This window comes from Trachemys scripta, chromosome 7 (genome assembly GCF_013100865.1).
Source record: "Trachemys scripta elegans isolate TJP31775 chromosome 7, CAS_Tse_1.0, whole genome shotgun sequence".
Lineage (NCBI taxonomy): Eukaryota > Metazoa > Chordata > Testudines > Emydidae > Trachemys > Trachemys scripta.
In genome coordinates, this window is record NC_048304.1 from 83,612,482 (window position 1) to 83,637,453 (window position 24,972).

Below are 24,972 nucleotides of genomic sequence, written 5' to 3' on the forward strand. Positions count from 1 at the left end.
TTATGTCTACTGGACTGTTTTAAATTCTAAGGGGTTTATTTGGCATGATGGTGGTTACAAATATAAGTCCTGATCCTCAAAATCCACTTGAGTAACTTTACTCACATGAGGAATTTAATGGGGCTGCGCACTTATGTAGAATTACTCATATCTTAGTTTGCAGGATTGGGCCCATTGTCTGTTTCTTTCGTGTTTCCAATTGTTATTTAAGTTCAATGTTTGGTTTCAATACTAAAGACTAGATTTCCCACTCTTTGGCTTCCAGCAGCAGCAGTAGCGCTTGGCAGGGTGGAAATCTATATCTATGAGCAGAGTAATTTGGGAATAAAGAGACAAACACGGTAGCTATTGCAATGCAGGAGCTATTATAGCCTAGCTCTTTCTTTACCCACAGCTTTCTTTTTCTGGTTGTTGTAAGCGTCAGCTTTGTCTGCTCTGACACTCTCAGCTGCTGTTCTTTGGAAAGGAGGTTAAAGGGCAGTTTGAAAGTTATTTTGGTTGAGCACGCTCATGCCAGGAGCATTTCTGAAAAACAGGGGTATGTGGAAGGATGTGGGTGCAGCAGAGAAAACAGAGAATGGATGTTTTTTACATCTTCTCCGTGTGTTGCCAAAGTTATGGTTACACCTTTTAAGGTCATCCACCTCATTAGGTAGAACATTCCTCATGTCTAACCCCCACAGTTCCCCTCTTTCACTGATTTGGAGAGTGCCACATCTGTCCCTGATTAGGTGGGCTGTTTTCACCCACCATCTTCTCTCTGTCCGAATCCAAAGGGGAGTCTGTCTCCACTATGTATCCTTCTGCCCCGTATCCCCCAAGTGTCCATTGTTAGGTAGAGAACGTCACAGGATTCCCAATTTTGCTATATTATGAAAGGGTTGTCTCCTGAAATCTCAACCACAGAGGGGAAGGAGGTTGCTTCCCCACCTCTAGTCAGAGTTTTTCCTGTTTTTGCTGTTTCCAGCATGTACCTCTGGACTCTTGTGCACAGTCTGCCATCTCTCCTCAGATGTGTAGATAATCTACAACACAACTTGCTTTGTAAAAGTTAAATATTTGTTAATACCAACCATAGCACATTTCCTTTTTGTTTGTCAGATGGTGTTGAATGTGGAGGGAGTGAGAATTGGTGCTAGGGGCAATCACTCAGCACAAGGTTTATCAACAAAGGCTGTTGAAGCACCAGGTTAATGGCAGTGGGTCAATTCACATAAATAATAAACAAGTGTCTCCTCCTTAACCAACCAACCATCATCAAATTATTGCCCATGTCAGAGAGCAGTGGGCAGTATGGCTTGTCAGATTGGGAAATGCAAGCATGGCAAGCCAGATATTTTGAAGTTCTCTACATACAGCCAGAGGGACTCTGCCATAGTTTTGCCTCTGTTAATATGGACCTGGGGTGATCTGAAGGTGAGCTGGACCCATCCAATTGCCACCACTCAGTGGGACAGTGACTGGATTAGGCCTGAGTAGTCAAGGCCTTGTGTATTGTGGTCAAGAAAGGCCCTTTGACTTTCTGTGGCAGCTTCATTCCAGTTAAAAAGTGGAAGGTTTTGTTCCATTCCATTGAAAAGGAATCATACAGTCAGCACAGTAGCATCTGGTGGTGTTTAGCTTCAAATTCAGTTCAGTGTAGTTTCGGTATGCTACACATGTTTGTACTGACAACACATAACTGTGAGAGAAGCTGGAAAATTTGGAAGTTAAGTGTGGGGAGTTTGGGCTTTCAGCAACAAATGAGGCATGGGAGGCAGCTTAGGACTGCTGACTAAATACACCGGGCCCAGTCCTCAGCCTCCTTATGGCTGCTTTGCACTGCATCTGGTGTCATAAAGCAGCCATAATGAAGGCTTAACTGGTTAATGGAGATACTGTAGGATAAGTGAATCTGTGGGTGGCATACAGCCAGTGTACTATCGCCTACTCCACTCTCCCTTTCCAATGTAGGGGGCCTGGCCAAGGGGAAGTGGGCAAGGCCAGGGCATCTCTATGCCCGAGCAATCCCCCTGCCAGAATGACCCCTCAAGGCCACAGACAGCTGTGTGTAAGAGCAGCCCTGAGGCTGCTTTAACTTACACCAGGAACTAGCATGGGCTTCAGCTGTCCTCTACTCCACCTGATTTATGTCACTCTGGCGACACAAAGCAGCTGTAAAGCTAGAGGATCTCATCCGTGAGAATTCCCCTGACATTGGGGTGTGTCCAAGGGAAAGAGGGTGTGGCTGCAGCATCCTTATGCCCCATCAGTCCCTGGCTGCTGCTGGACCAGTCCCTTGTCTGCAGGCAGCCAGGTATCAGTTAGAAGAGTCTGAACCTACTCTAACTTGTGAAATGGTCCCTGCCAGATGGAATCAGGGGGAAATAAATATGGTTTAAAACCACTTTTGATCCCTTGCTCCAGTCTTGTGCTGAATACAGCTAGGTTAGAATAAAGGATCGACCAACGTAAGCTGGCTGCATATGGTGTCACATCTGCTTAGACATATAGTCACCATGCCGGTTTCTGAATGGGCATTCCCTATTATGTGACAGAATGAGTGAAGAGATATTTCTCAGACAATGAGATCTACATGGCCCACTGCGCTGTAATAAAAGAAAGGTGGGATGGAGCAGTGGCAGAGGGGGGTGGGAGAGGAAGGGAGCAGGGCAGAGTGTATGTTGTGAAATATAGTGCACCGGCAGACCATGCTGCTGCTGCTGCTGACAGAGGTCTGGCATGCTTCACTGCAATCTGATCACATCAGCTGCCAAGGTGTCAAGCAGCCCATGATTTCAGTAAGAGATGCAGATGAGGTTGCTGAATGGCAGCCGAAAATATTCTGTGATATAATACAAATGGTCACGGTAACAAGTGATGACATCACAGTGGATGTCTGTCTCCATTTTCCTCACAAAAATAGACAACATTCCACTAGGCCACAAACATCTCCAAAATACCAGTGGCTGACTTGAGAAGGAAACTTGAGAGAGAGAGAGAGAGAGAGACTGGATTTTTTTGTTAATTTTTTGTGTTGAAAAGGACAAATTGGTTAAAGCTTTTAACAGAAATGGGGAGCATAAATTAGGTGCAATTTCTAGATTGAAGACAGGTTTCAGAGTAGCAGCCGTGTTAGTCTGTATCCGCAAAAAGAACAGGAGTACTTGTGGCACCTTAGAGACTAACAAATTTATTAGAGCATAAGCTTTCGTGGACTACAGCCCACTTCTTCGGATGCATATAGAGTGAAACATATATTGAGGAGATATATATACACACATACAGAGAGCATGAACAGGTGGGGGTTGTCTTACCAACTCTCAGAGGCCAATTAAGTAAGAGAAAAAAACTTTTGAAGTGATAATCAAGATAGCCCAGTACAGACAGTTTGATAAGAAGTGTGAGAATACTTACAAGGGGAGACAGAGTCAATGTTTGTAATGGCTCAGCCATTCCCAGTCCTTGTTCAATCCTGAGTTGATTGTATCTAGTTTGCATATCAATTCCAGCTCAGCAGTCTCTCGTTGGAGTCTGTTTTTGATTAGATTGAAGACAGTTGCTATTTGGTGGCATTTGCTGGGCAGTTGGATTTTATTATTATTTTCTCAAATGCAACATATTCCAAAAGGTCAGGCTGTTGCCCAGAAAGGCACAAAACTCGTTAAAAAGGGGTGCACTTGGCAGTGAATAAATGGATTTAAGTTCTGTCCACATGATGGTTTGTCCCTGTGATTGAAAAAGGGTGCAGACGCTGTAAACCTTACTTAGGTGAGACATCCCATTGGAATAAATTGCACGAGTAAGGACAAGCAACATGAGTGAGGGCTGCAGGATCAGCTCAATAGCTAATAGCTGGCACAGGCTTCTCATGATTAGCATCAATACTTTGCAGCTGCCAACTGTGCTGCAGCCATGATAAAAGAAAAAAACACATGGTATGGACAAGCTTGAGAGTTAGTCTATAGCATGATTTTGGCAAGCATGCTTCTAAATAAAACCCAAGCCTCTGCAATACAGGACTGAGACAGCATTCAAGCCATAGTGTAAACTTATAGGGACAAATTCTGCCGTATGTTATGAGTGCAATGCCTGAGGACATCAGTGGGAGCTTAGTGTATTAACGAATGGCAGAATTCATCCCACAACAAATATGCACCTGGAATCTGAGAAAGTCTGACAGGCTTTATTTTAGAGCACATTTGTAATAAACCACAGGCCCTTCTCTGTCTTCTCTCCCCAAGTGAGATCATCTCTACGTAAGGTCACCCATATACTGTATGTCCAATGGACCATGAGAAGGCCATTTCTGTAGAGTCCCTCCACTTTACCTTTTGATTTTAAACTTGACCGTCTGGAGGAGAAGAGAGCATTAAATCAGAAATTCCTCCTTTAAAAGAAATTAGAAGAGACTGACAACAGAAGACAGTGACGGCTAAGGTGGTATATATTACACACCTAGCACTCAGACTCCCTTAAACCTTCTATTCATGTGCAAGGGATTCTAAATGATGAAGACCCAGAAGGCATACGTCCAAGCAAAATGGCAGCTACTTTGGTTTACCCCTTCTTATATCTTCTTACAACTTTTTCTTGTGGAAGCTAAACAAATTTAGCCTCCCTCACATGTTGGCAGAGTGTGAGGAGGTTCCAGGGAGTTTAACTGAGCATAAATTAGTGTAAGTAAGGCCCCTCTCACACCACCTAACATATCACTTCTGGATTTTACCCACAGCCTGGATTAAAGTGATCAGCAAAAATAAATATAAGGATTACTTATTTAATTATGGTAAAAGGAGATATTGATTGATCAGAAGAGAGACTGACCAGACACACTACACTCAGCTGTCTTTAAACTTATCTGTAAATGATGCAGCATCCTGATTTTATTTCATCATATTTACCCTCAAAGGTTTTAAAAATCAAATTTCACAAATTTGTAAATTCGTTGCTCTTGGCAGCAAAGTGATTTCAATTAACCTGAAATGAAAATGAGTAACAGACAGGCAGAAGACAGAGAGAAGGAGAGAAATTTGGGGTCTGATTCTGATCTTGTTTTCAGTGGTGTAAATCAGGATGAATTCACTGACAACAATGGAGTTACCGGGGTGTAGAACAAGAATAAGTGAGATCAGAATCCAGTCCACAGAGAGAACGAGAGTGAGTGCAATGTAAGGAGTGGTCATCTAAACTTTGTCTTCAGGATTATATAACAGTACTAATACCTGTTTATTTTCCTTCTTCTTTTCTTTCAGGGCCTCCTGTAAGTACCAAAGTTCCAGTGCGTTTGCGAAGTGTGCACCTGATGGTAATGGGGCGAAGAGGGCTTGAGGGGAAATTGGCAGTAACAATTTTCTTCCATATGCCATGTTATACCCAAGTTTGCCTTTAAAATCTCCCAGAATCTCTCAAACACCAAATATCCTTTGTATTCAGTCATAGTGCATAGATCCTTAGTGGGATTTCACAGACACACCCATATAGCTCTGCACAATTCTGAAATCTCACAGCATGGGATTGAGAAACTCACAGGGTAGAAACAGTGAATATGAAGGGCTAGAAATACTCCCAACTATTTTCATGTACAAAAATGAGTATAACAGTGTGCAATTTGCATGCATAGGATGCCATACGCTGAATTCAACATACTTTTAAAAAATGGATGCAAATATATGTTGCCTGCATACCTGTGCAACTTGTTCTCTGCCACTCAGCCAGTGTTGCTGAATGTTTGGGCCTAGATGTGCAATTATCAGTTTTGAAGAAAAATTGTGTAGACAGCTTCCTTTTCAAATGTTAGCCAAACGCAAAAACTCAACTCAGACAACTTAGATTTCAGAAAAATGTCCCAACTACTGCCAGAATGTTTCTAGTTACTCGTTATTGCTGCTAAGAGACCTTGAAGGGTATGAATCAGAAAAAGCCTTGTAAGGACTGAAGGAATATCCCCACAAACATTAATTGATACAAAGGAATACAGTAACTATTGCATTTTGGACCTTATAAAGGAACTTGTTTTATATTAATGTATAACATAATAATCATACTGGATCTCTGCAATGGGACTTGGACAGTTAGACATCCAGTAGTCATCTTTTGTCTGTAAGTGTAAAAATTGCATTTTCTGTTATAACTTAAGCATTAAGGCTTATAAAACAATTTACAGAGGACATTTTAAGGAGACAGGGCCTGCATCAGCTTGCCAAGCAGGTGCTTGGGGTGGCCACTCCGGAGAGGGGCGGCACGTCCAGCTATTCGGCGGCAATTCGGCAGACAGTCCCTCACTCCTGCTCGGAGCGAAGGACCTCCCACCAAATTGCTGCCGCAGATCGCGATCGCGGCTTCTTTTTTTTTTTGCACCGCTTGGGGCGGCAAAAACCCTGGAGCCGGCCCTGTAAGGAGAACTAGTTGCTACAGAACAGATTGCATTCCCTTTGAGATATTGATCCTGCAAACCCTCAAATGCAAAACTTTCAAGCAGTCTCTATAGGCAGAGGAAGACAGCACTGCATCAGTTCACAGGTTTTCTTTGCAACAATAAGGGCTAGAAACTTAATATTCTAATGAAAGCTTAAATCCTGCAAAAACAAATGGGACCACCAGAGAAGCGATGACACAATGTGCTACTGTATACCAGCTTATTCTGATCCTCGAACCTGTCTGTATAAACAACTGTTTAGGACAGGAAGTGAGAATACTGTAGCCAATTGAAATAGCAAGATGAAATTAGGCGGACTGAATTTAATTAACCAAAGTGGAATATTTCCTGGGCTCTCAGGCTTACCACGCCCTATTCTCACTAAGAAGAGAGAGATTTTAAGGGACTGCAAGTGCTAGCAGTTCAAAAATCACAAGCATAACTTCACTGTTAAATATTTAAGCAAAGCACTTGGTGTTTACATGCTGAAGATTTTCACCAGTGTTTTTTTCTGATTAAAATGGATGGGAACTAGTTTATGATGTGTGGAACAGATTCCCACGCTGCTGGTTTCACATGTCAGTCCAGCCAGCAACTCAGAAATGCTGAGACACCAAAAATCTCAGTTTATTATACATTTCACAGCATGTAAATGTGAAGTTTCAGACTTCTGAGCTGAACAAAATGGGAGCAGCTCTTATCTTGTACCATTTAGGGCCAAACTGAGGGGCTATGTTTTTGCAGGGCTCTTTCTGATACATGACAGTGGTGGATAGGATTGGCAAGGCTGAATTCCAAAAAATGAGAAACAGAAAAGATTAAAACACTCCCTAGTTATACTCGTTCTTGGGCATATACTGTCAGATCAACTGAAGGGACTTAAAATTACACATTGAATTAGAATGGTCCTAGACTCTGAATTTCCAGTGGCAGATTCTGTCATTTCTCTACCAATTCTGATGTAAATAGGGTAATTTGAAAGCCAGCAACCTGTAGATGTGTTATTGGAAAGAAAGAAAGAAAGAAAGAAAGAAAGAAAGAAAGAAAGAAAGAAAGAAAGAAAGAAAGAAAGAAAGAAAGTTAATCTGGAGGTTCTCAAACTTTTTCATAGTGTGAACCACATCTTCGATACCTTCCCTCCCAGTCATGATTATACTATATGTCTATGGCAACTCCAGAAATTCTGTACATGAACAATTAATATTCATCAGATGGAAACAAGGAGAAGACTCAGAAGCATATGACTAGCTAGCTCTCCACAGGCTACCAGTTACCCACAGACCCCAGTTTGGGAATCTCTGTGAAAGACACATACCAAATAGAAATAAAGCTTTAAAGATGGGTTGGGAAAATGGAACAATCAGCTCGGGTTAGTATGAGAGATGTTCTGATGACTTAACAATTCTGTTTTCTCATTGTTTATACTGGATTTCTTCTTTTTAATCAGTGCTTTCCCTACCTCCTACCCCAGTTTTTGTGCCAATGTTGCCTTTTCTGTTTTATTTCAGGGCCCTACAGGAAGACCAGGGCTTCCGGTAAATAGCTTTTTTCTATCATGTTATTTACTTTTTGTTCACTCTCTTTCTCTCTCTGGCAGTAGTTTGAAAGGCAGGCCTCAAGGCTGTGTAAATTGGGAGGTGGTAGTGGTCTCCAGTGGTGGAACTAAATTAGATGAAGAGCACGTTGTAAATGAGATATGGATCCCAATAGGATAGGAACAGGACCTTGGCAGGACAATGTTCCAAGAAACACATTTTTTATAGGATCCTTTTGTGTTTGGGAAACATGTAGCCTTTTAAGACCACCCTTCAAATATGAATCACCTTCCCCATTTAAGAACTACATTTGTATTGTACTCTCACTGATAGGAATCTGAGCTTCTTCAGGCTTTCCAGGAAAGACTGGAGGTTCATTTCGAGCAGATACCAGGATGGATATTGCAGTGATTTGGATTGTTTATTTTAACTCTGGAGAAGCTTGGGGGATGCAGGAAGCATCCATTTAATCCATGCTGATACAGGAAGTAGAGGTGAGAGGGATATCTAGAGGTCAGGCCACGGAGAAGTGAAATTCAGACACCAAATGGACACCAAGCCATCCCTTCTCATGGCCACAGTAGAGCCAGTGTATGGCCAGTCACTCCACCTGTTTCTTAATGTATTCCTAGTGAAGAGGAAACTTTGTTACATTGTCAAACTGGCTTCTGAGTTTCACTGAGGGCTACGTGCGTCACCTTTTGCAGGTGTTCTGGGCAGGGAAGAGATCTCAGGGGCCTCTTGCCCTCCCTCCTCCCACCCCCACCAGGGGCCAGGCAGAATGGTGACCTAGCACTTTGAGTGTAAGGCAGGCAACCTGGGTACTGTGCCCAGATGTGCTTCTCATTTCCAAGGGCGCATAGACAGTGATTTGGTGTGTTGTCCAGTCTCCAGCTCCCCTTTGCCTACCAGTGCAAGCAGAAGGGAACCTCTTCTCGATGGCCACCACTCCACTCTCCCCTCTCAGCACCCCTCAAACAGAAAAGCCAGTCTGTAACCTAAAGTTCTCAACAGTTTGTTTTTTTGCCCCCATAAGCTTGTTTTCATGAACAGTCCCATTATCACTGGTTAAAATTAAATCAACATGGTGCCTGCCAACTTCTCAGGGAGTTGTAAATCCATTACTAACTTTAATCCAAATGAAAATGAAGTATTAGCAATGGTCTGTTTCTGAGATAAATCATGATAAGGAATTTAGATGCTAGGATCAATATATTTTCTCCACTGTGGCAGCCTGAGCCATCTCCAGGGGAGAAATCAATAGATGGATGAAAAGTAGTTGGCTCAAACTCAAATATTGAGACACAGAAGTAATATTAGCAGAAAGAAGAAAATACTCTAATCTCACCATCATCTGAGGGCAGCAGGCCACTTATCATCAAAGCAGTGCAGATCCTTGGGCTGTGGTGGACTCATCACGACTTGTGGACATACTAATTGCCACAGTAGAAAGGAATTCCTTTATTACATTTTTGGTGGGTCAGGAGGCTGTTCCCTCTCTTTTTAGACAAGGTTTTGACCACCATAGTCCATGTTTTCATTGCCTTCAGGTTAGATTATTCTATTCATGCTACCTGGGGCTGAATGTAATTGTCACATGAAGGCTGCAATTGCTGCAGCACAGTGTCCCTCCTCACAAGTAGTAAAAGCTGATGCAAAGTGCTGTGTGAAACTGCTGGCTCCCCCTTCATCTAAGGCCCAAATTCATGGTTTGTCTCTAATTTACAAGTCTCTTACAATCCGGGGTTAGATTACTTCAGAGTAGCCTTACTGTCAGAGACTATCCAAGCCAGCTGGGCTCCTGTACTGGAGAGACTCAGGATAAGTCTTTCAGGCTCAGGGAGCAGAGCATTCTCAGCAACAGAACCCAGGTATGAACCCCTTGGCCAGAGGAGATCGGACCAAGCCACAGCCTGACCATACTCTGATCCCAACATATACCACCTTTGGATGAAGTCTCCTCAGCAATGACTTCCACAAAAACAAAAACAAAAATCCACCCATTGCCTGAGGGAAGGAGAGAGTAAAACATCTTTTAAGACCACTCAAGCCTTCTTCATAACTATTGTTTGGTGCTTGGATACTAAAACAATAGCCATTTTAGAAAGACAGCAGGCAGGCAGGCAGGCAGTGGGGCTATGAATACAATGCTAGCATACAGTGCAGGACATAAGTATTATCCACAACAGAGTGTATTTCCTGGCTTCACATCATAAGCAACTCTATCTCATAAACATCTGGCCTTTATTTGCTATACTACTGGGAACTTTTCCCTCCTGCTAGTATTGTTTAGAAGACCCTAAGTACTGTGTAGTCAAATACCAGACACAGTGCACTCATACATCATTTCATAATGAGGTACTTGGCAATTTGACATCAGGTACTGTACCAATCACTGTGTAGACTAATATCAGACACAGCTCTGTCCTATACAGTATTAGTCATTATGTGGTCAGATACGAGTCACAGCACAGCCAGAAAGAGTTTCTCAACAACAGATCCAAAAGTCTGGAACACCCTTCCACTACAGATCATGAGAGTTTGACCCTTGTCATCTTCATAACAAGTCACCAAGCTCAGCTGTAGAGGAAAGCAATGTCCAAATTAAAGAACAAGAAAACTCAGCAGCAAGCTCCCAAGCAGAAGCCAAGAAATCAAAGAGCAAGGCAATGAATTTCCTGTCCCTTATGGAGAAATTCCGTTGTTTTCTGAATAAACCATGTACAGCACCTAGACACAGAGATAGAGAGAGAGAGAGAGAGATCAAATAGCATGTTGATGGGTGCAGTATGAAAACCAGAATGGGATGAAATAAGAATAGATATTGTCTCCTTTTACTTTGCAGTCACATATCATCTATGTAAATTTAATCAAACTGCTTGTGTAAATCACCTGAAGTATAACTGCTGCAGCAGAGATATGGCTTTTTGATTTATCAAAACATGTATGTGAAAGAAATGCCCATTGATTATGGAATAGTACTTGTCTATAACTATGGAGTTGTTAAACCACTAAATACTTTTTACTCCATTACATTTAAATCTTGTGCATATTGAAGTGTATTTAGAATATTAATCTACAGTATTATTATGTACATCAGACAGGGAGCAAAGAAAGGTTACTGAGCAACAGTGGCAGCAAAGTGCATTCCTTGAATGGCGAGAAATAATCTGCCCACTCCCCAGATTTCAAGACAGTCTTCTCCATTTTGCTTTTTCTCCACACAGCTTTTTGCAGTTCCATCACTGGATAGCAGAGCGAATTGGCAGGTCACAGTAGAAAAATGATCATCAGTATTATTTTATATTCTCATTTGATTACAGACACTGCTGGGGAAAAAAGAATTTCTGAACATTTACCAACATCAAAGATTATTTTCCTCAGCAGAGTTACCTGTGTAATCAGTATGTATCCCTAACTCGTATTGATCACTAATAGACACCGAACTAAGGTTCTGGCTCATTGCCATGATTAAAGCGATAATGACAGAAGAGGCTCAATGATTTCATGTAGGTGACACAGTTAGTGTTGTTTTCCCCTCATCCTTGAGGCAGCCTCCTACATTTTCTATGTTCTTGTCAGGTGCTGCAGAAATCAATCTTCTCAGAAAACAGTATTATGGTGAAAATATATGAGAAGGTACAACAGAAACATTGGGGTTTTTTTCATAGTGAAACTTAGGAAAAAACCAAATTGATGATCAGAAACAATACCGAGAGATTTTACAATTTTTGCAAATTGTGCAGCGAAATCCACAAAACAACAGACACCATAAATAGTTCTGTATCCTCTCAGCATCAGCATACTGCTCTTTAAGTCTGCATAGCCATTCACTTTTTGTGACCAAAAATACAGAGTTTTTTTTAGTTCTATAGTTAAATAATAAAAATATTCTTTAAGATTCAGAACTAAAATCTATATAAATGGCTTAGAATAAGCCAATGGCTTTGTGTCCATGTGTCTTTGCCATTCAGTTCAAGTATCGTCTCATACATTCTTAAGCAGGCACATTCATGCAACCTCACTTAATGATTTTCACACCCTAAAGATGCACTGGGCAGCATTCTCTACAGTTAAGAGACACAGAACACAGCCATTAATATACATTGCGCTAGACACGCCATTTCCTGTGTTAGCTTGTTATCCACATTAGTATAACTTTCCCTTTTCTGGACTACTGGAAAATGTGGACCTGTTCATGGTCTCTGAGAGTTCTATCTTAAGTCATAACAGCTCTGTAAATAAATAGCTACCATTCAGATTTCCTTGGAAAGAAAGAGAAAAATGTGATAATTAGGTACTGAAGGGAGCAGTTTCCCAGCAGCTGGATTATAGAAAGTGTTGAAATTATGATTAGATTCATAGTTGGATCACAAACTCTTGCCTTTTTTTCCTTTCTAAATGGTTGTGCTTTGTTGGTTCCTTGTGCCTATATAGGAAGGAGTTATACTGATGACTTACATACACATCCATACCCACATGCTTACACATATGTTCAAAGATACATACAAACATATGAACATGCTTTAAATATATGTATGTATCATGTGTCAACATATGTGCACCTACACACACACACCTCAGTCAATTAATAATCAAAGATACACACATATGTGACATCTAATTTGTGTCATTTTGTAGTCTTGCTTATGGTCAGTTTCCAACTGCCGTCTGATTTTGCATTAATTGTTAGGGAGACAAAGGCGCCATGGGAATCCCTGGAAGACCGGTGAGTTACAACCTCTTGCATCTGCCTGACTTGACTGACACACATTTTTCTGAAAGCTGGGATGCCTGTGGGTCATTTGGGGTGATACTTTCATTATTTCAGGGAAATGATTCCCCCAGCTCCATGCTCCATTTTAAGGTCTGGTTTGGGTACAAGGGAAAAAGCAGCAACTTCCCTCATGAATAAAGCTGAATGAACTGCTACTCAGATCTGCTTCCAGGTTTAGAAATTCTAGGCTGCAGGTTCTATCATTTGTGATGTAACCAGGCTCCACCCCGAAAACGGAGGCATGAATCCTTGGTAAGTCTATAAGGGGGCTCTTACCTGAGACATTTCCATACAGAAACCAAATCTAAATGGGACTCTTGAGAAGGAGGCCCTGGCTACATTCTGAGAATGCTCCCTGCAGAACCATGTGTTCTAGTGGTGCCAAGCAGTGTGCTGCCGATGGTTTCTTGCTGCCTGCAATGTACTTGCCTATGTGCCTCTGAAGGTAGAGAAGAGGCAAGCTCCCCCTGCGGATCTGTGTGTTGAAAAAAATGATATAGATCAAATAAACATTTGTAGCCTTTTCTCAGCCTATGAATGTACAATGTCTGCCCAGCACATTGGCTCTAATTTGGCCCTCCAATCATACAGTACGTATTTAAAATAACAGTGACACTTTGAAGAAGGGCTGGGCAGCGCGTGTCATACAGCATCACATCAGCACCCCAAACACCTTTGCATTGTGCGGCTCTGCCTTCTGTTCCCTGTGTTACCCCTTCCTGGAGTTATTCTCTTTATTCCCCATACATGTTGATGTCTTTCCAAAGAGGACAACATAACAGCCTCAGGGGTGAGGTGACATTCCACTAAGTTCACTCTGAATTGTGGATAGGTCCTGAATTGTTATGCTTTTCTCTGGCTGAGGTACCTGCCCTATGACCACCCCCCATTTCAGACAGAGAATGGAAACTGTGTTATCTTCACTTCTTGCCAGTTCCCAGCTGTTCAGCTTGCCACAGCTAAGCTCGCCTGAGTTACCGTTTGGATATCTTCCCCCAAAACATTTTACACCTTTAAACATCTTTTGGGAAGGCTGTGTGTGGATGAGTGAGATGTGTCTGGGTTTGAGGCCTGCAATTTCACAGGCAGCTGTAATATAGAGTGGCTAAAGTGGTCATGCCATAAGAGATTACACATCCAGGGCCAGATCCTCAGCTGGTGTAAATCAGTGCAATTCCATTGAAGCCAATGGAGCTATATGAATTTACACCAGGAACTGGCCCACAGTGTTTGTTATGGAGGCTGATTAGCGAAGAGAAGTTCTCTTTTTACATACAAATACAACAAATGTTATTAACAATTAACAACTCTTGGCATTAAATAACTCTTTACATCTTCTACGTATTTATAAACATTAATGACATAATCAGCTACTCACTGCCATCAGCAGTGATGAAAAAATATAGAAAAAGGGTCAGCGAATTCCACAGGTAGGGTGGGCATAACCCTGGGTGGCTTGGTTTTTACAAACCTCATGAGCCAGGGTAATTCAGATTTGAGTCCCAATTAATCCAAGCCCCCAAAGTATGGGAGGGTTTTATGGCTCCATTATATTTTATGTAGTATGTTGAGGACTTCCTTAGCGATACCTCTGGGTAACTTTCTCTCTCCAGTAATGTCTCCTCCCAATGCCTCATTGGTATTGGAGCCTGGCATGCCTGAGGGGGTTGGCTCTTCAGTATTACTGTATTGCCAGACTCAGGGTGATTCAAGCAATGCTAGTACATGTTCATGATGCCCTTCTGGTTTGATGTTGTGTTGTCATGACAGCATTACTTTGGAAGTAACTGCTGCTTTCAGTAATGTGACACAACAGGATATAATGCAAGGTAGCGCAGTTTATGAGGATCACTACTCTAGACAGAGATGGAAAACAGACAGAAATCTATATTGTGTCTCTCATTTTCTGCTTATTTGTATGTGCTAGAAGAGGGGAACTGAGTAAAACTGCCCTTAGACCCTGCTAGGAGGCCTCTCGGAGGAAGCTGGCTCTGCAGAAATGCCAGCTCCTGCCAACCACCGGAGTAGTGAAAGACGAGCTAGTAATCAAACCTGAGACTTTTGGTGGGTAACATAGATCACAACACTTCCAGATGAGCCCCTGTTTAAAGCCTACACACTCTGTTCATTAAAGACTCAGCTTTGCCATTCTTATACTAAGTGAAGACTTACCCTGTGAGTAGTTCCACTGAAATCAGTGAGACTCCACATATAGTAGGTTACTCCTCAGTGTGAATAAGGGTGGTAGAATAAGGTCCTACCATAAAACAGGCCTGTTTTAATTGTAATTAACCTACCTGGAGTGACTTAATATATTAAACATATTTCAGTATGTAAGACTTAAATGTATTTTGCACATTTACCCCACAGATTTCACACAGCCAGACCATATATTATATCTAATTTCCACTCTTTGAGCCAGGCAGAAGAGAAAGAAGAGAAAAAAAATCAATATTTTACTACTGTTTCAGTAATGAAGACTGTCAATTAAATATATTTCCCATGCCCCACCCTCCCATTCAGTCAGATATCGTCTTCCCAGCACATTCATCCATTTATCCTCCTCTGCCTTTCCTCAATGACCCTCCTCTCTCACACACTGAAAGGCTGGCCAGGAACTCCTGTCACTTGGCCAGTGTGGATTGACTGTTAGCCAAGTCCATCTTCAGCTACTGTTCTGACCACCATGGCTAATCCCACCCAAGGACTATCATTCCTGGTGGCAGCTGTGCCAAGGTTCCTTGTCAGGTCTGTTGCTGCTGCCTCACTTACTTGTGAGCTGATGTCTCTGAACTCTGAGCCAGCCTTGCTAACTATGGCGAGCTTATCACTAACACACAGCTTCAGTTTCCCCACCACCACCACCACTTGTTAAAATCAAGAATTGATTTTCTCACGCTGGCTGAAAACCCAATTTCAGCTGCCACCTCTCTCAGCTGCCCTTCCTCTGAGACATTGCCAGGACAGCTGATCTTGATGGCAGTGGAAGGGGGAAAAGCAAAGGTCATTGTGCTTGTGTGTGAACCTTAAACAGAGCATGCGTCAGTGTCTGTGACCTGTTTTGTGTTGTTTTGTGTTTGGGTTTAGTGTGCCATTAACACTGATTCCTGTGTTTGTGTCTCTTTCTCTCTCCCCTTCACCCTTTTGCATGCGGCTGCGACTGGTGTAATTGACCCAGGGACTAAAGGGGCAACCCGGAGAGAAGGTGAGTCAGCTCTTTCCAGCTCATCATGTCATACCCTGACCTCTCTCAGCCGCCTGAAATCCCTTCACTTCAAATCACAACAATTGAAGAGCTGTGCCTTTAAAGCCCTCCGTGTGTTTAAACCACACATAGATCTGAACTGCCCCACCCCTCTCCTCTCACAATGTGAGCTCATCTCTTGAATTCCTTCCAGCCCACACAGCATCTGAGGATGTTGAATTTTTTGTTTACTATAATTTACTAACATTGTAAGGGCTGACTTCCAGAGGTGGATGGGCACACTCAATATTTCCAGCTGGGCCTTTGTGGTTTTTTAACCATTAGCTTCTTCACTGCTGACAGCTGTGCCTGGTAAGTCCAGGAAATGTGCATATGCAAATGTGATAAGATATAACAGCTATGTCCTAATGGCCCATCCAGTTCCTATGTGCTGGGCTTCTCCTATTCACCATTCCTCTGGTCACAGACCATGGCTCATCACCTCCATTCCAGGGTTAGTCGCATAGTGAAAAAATACGGCGGGAAATAGGAAAGATATGGCCATGACCCCACACGCATACACTTTTTTACTTCAATCATATCTTCTCCATTTAAAGAAAAAAGACCCTGCAGTACTTCTTGTCTCTCTGAGTGGTTGCCTAAACTATTTGAAAAGTATTGAATGAGTTTTTTGTCCCTACATAGAGCTGGTAGTTTACAAAGCCACTAATATGTCACATTGGTGACACAAATGTCATGAAATATTCAACGTCAGTCAACACTTTAAATCTTCAGATGCCACTACATCATACACTCAAAAGGGAAAGATAGGAGAGGGACAGAAGTGCCTTGGATCGATTCAGGCAGCATCTAATTAATTGGAAAATGAACAGCAAAATGTGCAGAAATTAGGAAAGGTCTAGCTGTTCACCCCATTGTTTGAGGAAACATCTGTAAAGAGTATGGTATTGGCAAACCTGTTCAGATCTCGGTGAAAAAGATAGGGAGCAAAACAGTGACATACCATAGGAAGAAAGGGCAAGGCAGGATGAAAACCTGGTTCTTCTTCTTCTTCTCCTTCCTTTTCTTCTTCAGGTCACTCCCTTTTGTCCCCTGTTTGGATTCTCCTGGTAGCCAATCAGCATTATCAAATCATCCAAGATGCCAAAGCCCCCTTGGTAGATGATGTAGTTGTATCACATAATAACACTCTTTCCATTCCACTAGTATCTCAAGAGGAAGTTAAACAGCAGCTACTAAAGATGAACATTTTAAAATCAGCAGCTCCAGATAAGTTGCATCCAAGAGTTTTAAAAGAGCTGGCTGAGGAGATCACTGGACCATTAATATTGATTTTTCAATAAGTCTTAGAAGATGGGGGCGCTGTTACAGAAGAGTGGAAGAAAGCTAACGTTGTGCCAATATTTAACAAGCGTAAACGGGATAACGTAGGTAATTATAGGCCTGTCAATCTCACATCAGTCCTGGGCAAGATAATGGAGCAGCTGATATGGGATTTGATTAATAAAGAATTAAGCAAGGGTAATATAATTAATGCCAATCGACTTTATGGAAAATAGATCCTGTCAAGCTAATTTAATATCTTTTTTGGTGAGATAACAAGTTGTCTGTTAAAGGTAATAGAGTTGACATAATATACTTAAACCTCTGTAAGACATTTCACTTGGTACCACATGACATTTTGATTAAAAAACTAGAGCAATATAAAATTAACATAGCACTCATTAAGTGGATTAAAAGTTGTCTAACTGGTAGGTCTCAAAATGTAATTGTAAATAGGAAATCATCATTGAATGGATATATTTCTAGTGGGGTCCTGCAGGGATCAGTTCTTGGCACAATGCTATTTAACATTTTTATTAATTACCTGGAAGAAACATCAAATCATCACTGATAAATTTTGCAGATGATTCAAAAATTGGGGGAGTGGTAAATAACAAAGAGGACAGGTCACCGATACAGAGTAATCTGGATTGCCTGGTAAACTGGGCACAAGAAAACAGTATCCATTTTGGCCGTACTTACATAATGGGGAATTTTGGAAGCAGTGACTCTGAAAAAGATTTGGAGGTTGTGGTGATCAGCTGAACATGAACATCCAGTGTGATGCTGTGACCAAAACGGCTAATGAAAATCCTGGGATGCATATATAGGTGAATCTCAGGTAGGAGTAAAAAGATTATTTTACCTCTGCATTTGGCATTAGTGCAGCCGTAACTGGAATATTCTATCCAGTTCTAGTGTCCACAATTCAAGAACTTGGTTGATAACTTGGAAAGGGTTCAGAGCCGAGCCATGAGAATGATTAAAGGATTAGAAAACCTGCCTTATAGCGATTGACTTAAGGAGCTCGACTATTAAGCTTAAAAAAGAGAAGGTTAAAGGGTGATTTGATTGCAGTCTAAATGTCCTATACAAGGAACAAATAGTTAATAATGAATCTTCAGTCTAGTAGGGAAAGATATAACGTGATCCAGTGTTGAAGCTAGACAAATTTAGACTGGAAATAAGGGGTACATTTAATCAGTGAGAGTAATTAACCATTGAAACAACTAACCCAGGGTTGTGGTGGATTCCCCATCTCCGGGTAAATCAAGATTGGATATTTTTCTGAAAGATCTGCTCTAGTAAATATTTTGGGGGAAGTTTGATGGGCTATGTTATGCAGGAGGTCAGACTAGATGATCATAATGGTCACTTCTGACCTTGAAATCTATCATCTGTGACTATCAGTCATGTATTGTGTATTATAAAACACATTGAGATAGTCTGCCAGTCATATGACCTGGGTTTGCCGTGAATCTTTGATGGCTACTATTTTTCCAGGAAGAACTTTACTGTTTTTTTCTTAATCCAAAATGAATGCCTTTTATAAATAGCTACAAACAGGACTTTTCCACTCCCCAGGTCATGGCAGGTCACAGCTGCCTCTAAGTTGCCCAAAGTTCCCCATTTTTACTTTTGCTTTCTTCACTCAGTTTCTCTCTTCTTTTCTTTAGGTAGTTAGAACATTCTTCCCCAAATCACTGCTACTCTTCTTTCACTTTTAGCTGAGGAAAACTGAGAGGCTGTCCCTCCTTTTTGCAGCCAGATCATTCTTCTCTCTGAACACTTGTCTTTCTGTGACTTAAAATCCTGTTTCCAAGTCCAGTGAATAAAGTTTACTCCCTTTAAAGAGAAAGTAACTTCTTTACAGCCATGGACTAAGTATGCTAGTCTTTCTTCAGTAATTAATGTCGCTCTTTAACACTATTAATCTACCAAAGTAGAACCTTAGATCTGAACATCTCAACTCAGGGAAAGCTGCTACTTAAATCTGGATGAGGCCATTGACGCTTAGGCCTATCCCTGCATTTGAACACAGGTGGTGTCTTGTGCAGTGGAAAAGTTTCCATAGCAGCACATCCCTCCTCTGCAGTGAGTGACCAGAGAGAAGGAATGGTAAAGATATTTACTGGGGTGAACCCAGGGCATTGGGGAGGGGCATGGCCAGATTACACTGCACGCCAATGGTTTTTGGCTGGCAGAACTGTCCCTAGGGCAGTGTTTCAGCCTGAACCCAAAGGTCTACACTGCAGTTTTATAACCCCACAGCCCAAGCCCTGTGAGCCCAAGTCAGCTGACTCAGGCCAGCTGCAGTTGTGCCTCGGGTCTCTTAGCTCAGTATAGACGTACCATAAATGTCTATCATTGCATACAATACATGATTAAGTCATAAGAACATTTTGTCTCCATGTCAATCCCTACTTATTTTCGAAACAGGTTTGACCAAGCCACTTATTTCTGGGTACAGTACATTAAGCTGCTTCCACATGGATTTATTTAGTTTACTTTAGACCTAAACTTTCAAATTCCAATCTGATCACTAAATCTCATTTGATCCATTCATAAAATCATAAGTACTAGAGTTGAAAAAGACCTTGTGGTTTATGCAATCTGTCTCGCTGTCCTTGCCCTACCCTGTGATATACAATCTGGCCTCCCGTGTATATTCAGAGCTGGGTTAACCAGCCAGTATTTTAATATCTCCAGTGATGGTGCTTTCACAACTGACCTCAGGAGACTATTCCACCCTAATAGTGATCTTATGTCTTACTGTTACATTGTATCTTTCACTCCAAAGGCACCCTGACCGCTTCATAAACTTGATAAAGTGTGTACATTTTGGGTATAGAGCTGCCATTGAAATGCAGATGCATCTGGGGTGAGATGTGAAATCTGTTTAAAAAGCACACAGCAATAGACTGGAAAAGGAAATGAACATCACTATCATCAATTCAATTTCACAAAGGAAATTTAGGGAGGCAAAATGTCATGACCTGAATTAGAGTTTACCCAGGGCTTGAGAGTAACAGCACTTACTAAAAGTGTCACAGGATCTTTAATAATCACAAGAGGTCAGGGCCTCTGTGTTGCATTTTATCCAAAAAGTATTTTATGTGTCTATAATTTTCCTTGCTGAACATCTCATTTTCCCCTTATACAGCACAGCTTTACTCCTAGTTATGCCTCTCTGCATTATTCAATCCCTAGACTAGGGCGGGTGAAGCTTCAGGCTGAACAAGAGTGATCAAATAGAGGGGAGGCAAATGTGTGCTCTCAGGGCATGGGGAGTATGCAGGCATGAGATGAGGTCTCATGTTCATCACCAAAGGGACTCATAGTGGTACCATCTCTTAAGGGGAATGGGACACTTCAAAATGGCCTCCTCTCATGAGCAAGAAAGGCCAAGGAGGTTTTTTATCTCAGGTGGGAAGGGCTCTAATCAATCACAATTTAATCATGGTCTCTATAGATAATGTGAATATTGATTATTTTGATCTCTTTTCCTTAACTGTCTTTCTTCCTCCTCCTCATTATCTCATGCAATCACCTCTCTCTCCTCTACTGATTCACCCTTGTTCTTTTCTTCATCTCACTTTTTGCTCTCTTTTGTCTTCTCACTGACGCTTTCACATCTCTCTCTTCCTCTTTCTCTTTCCTTCTTCTGCTTCCTTGCCTTCCAGTTTTTTCCTTTTTAATCTTCCTTTTCTCACACCTTTTCTGCCTCTGTCTCTCTCTGCAGGGAACCCCCGGAGAAGCAGGCATGTCCATCATCGGTCCCCGAGGCCCTCCCGTAAGTGACTTTCTCTCTATTTTTGTATGATGCAGGCTGTGGGTGAGTTACTGGAAAAAGACTAAGGAGGGGTACCAAATCAGCAGCAGCATTTCCAGAGAAGCAATAACACTATCTGATGTGGTTTTCCTTTTTGGCCAGTCTTGTTTTTATACAAATATTCTTTACTATATATAATTAAATTACAGCCCATATTGCTAGAATTAGTGAGCACCTACTCCTTAGCAAGGAAACCATATAGGTTTTTCCAGTGTTTTTTTTCTCCTGTGTTTAAAAGGAAGAGAAATAGTTCCACCTCTTGGCTGCAGCACTGATGCCTTGCTGTGAGTACGCCCTTCGCTTTGGGCGAAGCATGTCTTCTTTGGCTGAGTGCTCTTTGCAATCAGTCTAATTGGCAGATGGCATTGCTCCATCTTTATAGTGCAACATGTCTGGGATTAAGGCTGGGCAAATGGCTGCTGGAGATAACAAAAATGGGTAATTTAGGAACTTGCTTGAAAAATTCAATTTCTTATCCTAAGACCCAAAGTTTTTGTTGCTCAGCCAGGTTCATCAATGACAAGCATGGTACTGTCAATTAACAGAGAGCTGAGATTTCTCTCTGAAGAGTTCAGTGAACCCTTCCTCTGCTGCTATCTTGATGGCTTGTTTTAATAAAGGCTTGTTTTAATTAGGGAGCAGAGAAGAGGCATTTAGAGAGGTATGCTGGGCTGGAGAAGTACAGTATTAGGCCCTGATCCTGCAAAGAGTTCCACACAGGTGCAGAGATCCACCCACATGAAGCTCCTAAGAGAACTAGAGCCTTAGTGTCCTAGAAAGAATACAGGCTTAGAGCTTTCATGCATCCCAAATTCTAGGTCCTCCTTGAATTGAAGTTCATATTTCTAGCTTTCCCTAACACAGTAAATGCACAGTGTTGTCCAAATTTCTGTTAGGTCTTTGTATCGCTATAGAAACTCCAGTTTTCCAGTACATTTCCAGTGGTTATTGACTAGAGTTTAGATTTGTATTAATGGTATTAAATTTGCTGGGGTTCTTCATGCCATGGAAAAAGTTGAAGCAGATTTCTTCCCATCCTTCAGGACCTAAACATGGCTGCCCCTCCAGTGGCACTTTAGAAAGGTACCTTTCTCACAGAATGAAATTAAATATGAATTTAAGTTCCATAAGGAGACAATGAGTTTAGACACTGTGTATTAGGTAGGGATAGCTCAGTGGTTTGAGCATTGGCCTGCTAAACCCAGCATTGTAAATTCAATCCTTGAGGGGGCCATTTGGGGATTGGCCCTGCTTTGAGCAGGGGGGTGGACTAGATGACCTCCTGAGGTCCCTTCCACCCCTGATATTCTACATGACAAATATTAGCCCATGTTTTCACTGCTTTACAGCTTATTGCCCAAATAGGTTACCACCACTCTCTTTCAGGCAAGCATTTTCACTCTCTCTCAGTTCCATCCATTCTGAGATACCATTGATTTCCACTGCAGTGTGACAGAAAAAGATTCAATCCCCCTTGCCGCCCACCTGCCCCGATAACTTCCTTTTTTGATTAGCTTTGTGAGGAGTAGCATCCTTGACCTAGAGAGAGGATGGAGGACATATGCCCTTGTTTCACAGCTAATCGGTTGAGGTCAAGAGAAAGAGACCTCAGCAGCCTGGACAGTCGGCTACATCTGGCTTTCCAATTATCCTTCCATAAGTCCCATGGTAAGTGCTCCTAATAGGAAACAGCTTAGTCTGCTCCCAGTGCCACCTGTCCGCCACTGTGAGGTTGATAAATGGCAAAACCAAACCAGGAAACAAATGCAGATTCTTGGGCTTTTCAGAAGACAGTGACTTTTATTTTGACCGCTGCAGTTTTCTGAATGGCAGATAGCCTTTTAGGGTCTTGTGCTAAACTGCAGAAGTTGTTTCAGCCAAGATGTTCCTGCTAGGCTGCTATTAGCAGCAATAAGTAGGCCTCTACCAAAGTCATGGTCCATTTTGGTCAATTTCACGGTCATAGGATTTTAAAAATTGCAAACTTCAGGATTTCAGCTGTTTAAAACTGAAACTTCACAGTGTTGTAATTGTCGGGGTCCTGACCCAAAAAGGAGTTGCGGGGAGAGGGGCATAAGGTTATTGTAGCGGGGGTTGCAGTACTGCTACCCTTACTTCTGCACGGCTGCTGGCAGCGGTGCTGCCTTCAGAGCAGGGCAGCTGGAAAGCGGCGGTTGCTGACGGGGGGAAAGCCACCACCAACAGCAACGCAGAAGTAAGGATGGCATGGTATGGTATTGCCAACCTTACTTCTGCACTGCTTAGGGTTACCATATTTCTACAAGCAAAAAAGAGGACGGGGGGGGGGGAGCCCCGCTCTAGCCCTGCCCCTGCCCCACCCCCATCCACTCCCTCCCACTTCACACCTCCTGATTGCCCCCCTCAAAACCCCCAACCCCCCCGCTCCTTGTCCCCTGACTGCCCCCTCCTGAGAATGCCCTACGACCCTACCTGTCCCCTGACTGCCCTGACCCTTATCCACACCCCCACCCCATATTCACACCCCCACCCCCAGACAGACCCCCCAGGGACTCCCATGCCCTATCCAACTGCTCCACGGCCCCTGACAGTAACCCCAGAACTCCTGACGCATCCAACCCCCTCTGCTACCTGCCTGCCTCGACGCCTCTCCACACCCCTGCCCCCTGACAGCCCCCTCAGAACCCCAGACCCATCTAACCCCCCCTGCTCCCTGTCCCTGACTGTCCCAACCCCTCTCCACACCCCTGCCCCCCTGACAGCCCCCCCAGACCCATCTAACCCCCCCGCTCCCTGTCCCTGACTGTCCCAACCCCTCTCCACACCCTTGCCCCCCTGACAGCCCCCCCCCCAAACTCCCGACCCATCCAACCCCCCCTCCCTGTCCCCTGACCAGGGCCAGCTTTAAAGAGCCGGGGTTGCGGGGCTTGGGGCCGGGCCGGAGGTGCTCGGCCGGCGCTGCTGGGGCCCGAGCCGGGGGTGCTGGGGCCCGAGCCGGGCCGGGTCCGGGCCAGGGGTGCTGGGGCCCGAGCTGGGCAGAGCCCCTGGGGCCGCCGGGCGCCGCTCGGCCAGGGCCGTGCCTCCCCGGAGCTCTCCTCCTCGCGCCCCCCCCACCGCCCCAGCTTACCTGCTGCTGCCTCCCGATTGCCCCTGCTTCTTTTCAGACTTCCCGCGAAGATCTGATTGGCGGGAAGCAGGGGAAGGGGAGGAGCAAGTGGGCGGAGCGTTCAGGGCAGGGGAGGAGGGGGAAGACAGCTGCGGGCCGGACAGTGTGGTAAGGCTGCAGGGGATGGGGGGAGCCGGGAAGGGGCTTTGGCTGCCAAGTGGCGCTTGGCCGCTGCTTTTCTATCTATAAATAGCCGACCGGGGGGAAATCCCGGACATTTTTAGATTTTTAAAAATTCCCCCCCCGGACGGCTATTTATAGACTGAAAAGCCGGACATGTCCGGGGAAATCCGGACATATGGTAGCCCTAGCACTGCTGCTGCCAGGGCACTGCCTTCAGAGCTGGGCACCTGGCCAACAGCCGCCACTCTACAGCCACCCAGCTCTGAAGGCAGTGCATAAGTAAGGGTGGGAATACCGTGACCTAAGTTCCCTGTAAGCTGCACTGCCATGCAGCAACCTATTTAGCGCTGCGCAGCCGCTCAGGGAACCCATCCACGGATCTGCCATGGCTGGGGAAGCGGCGCCCTTGCCTTGGCCACAACTTAGCCCAGCCCCCAACCTGCAATGGCCGGGGCGGCCCCCGGACCCCAACTATGCTGCATCCCGGACCTGCCACGGCTGGGGCACCCCTACCCCAGCCTGAATCCAGCCGGGGTGGCGTGGTGCAGCCCAGCCCTAGCTGTGGCCACGGTGGTGCAGAGCAGTGCAGCCCAGACATGGGGCGGCACAGCCCAGCCCGACACGGCTCAGCCCGC

At 43.6% G+C, this 24,972-nt stretch overlaps 1 protein-coding gene across 5 annotated transcripts in view; it reads left to right on the top strand.

The window, feature by feature from the left end:
• Positions 1-24,972, top strand: part of COL13A1 (collagen type XIII alpha 1 chain) — a 165,061-nt gene that overhangs the window by 49,927 nt on the left and 90,162 nt on the right. For 4 of the 5 annotated variants that reach the window (XM_034775203.1, XM_034775200.1, XM_034775199.1 and 1 more), the window contains exons 3-7: positions 5,235-5,287; positions 7,906-7,932; positions 12,626-12,661; positions 15,888-15,914; positions 20,980-21,030. In XM_034775203.1, the coding sequence (XP_034631094.1) occupies positions 5,235-5,287; positions 7,906-7,932; positions 12,626-12,661; positions 15,888-15,914; positions 20,980-21,030 (194 nt within the window). The remainder of the gene's footprint in view (positions 1-5,234; positions 5,288-7,905; positions 7,933-12,625; positions 12,662-15,887; positions 15,915-20,979; positions 21,031-24,972) is intronic. The other variant, XM_034775204.1, reaches the window with a different exon arrangement.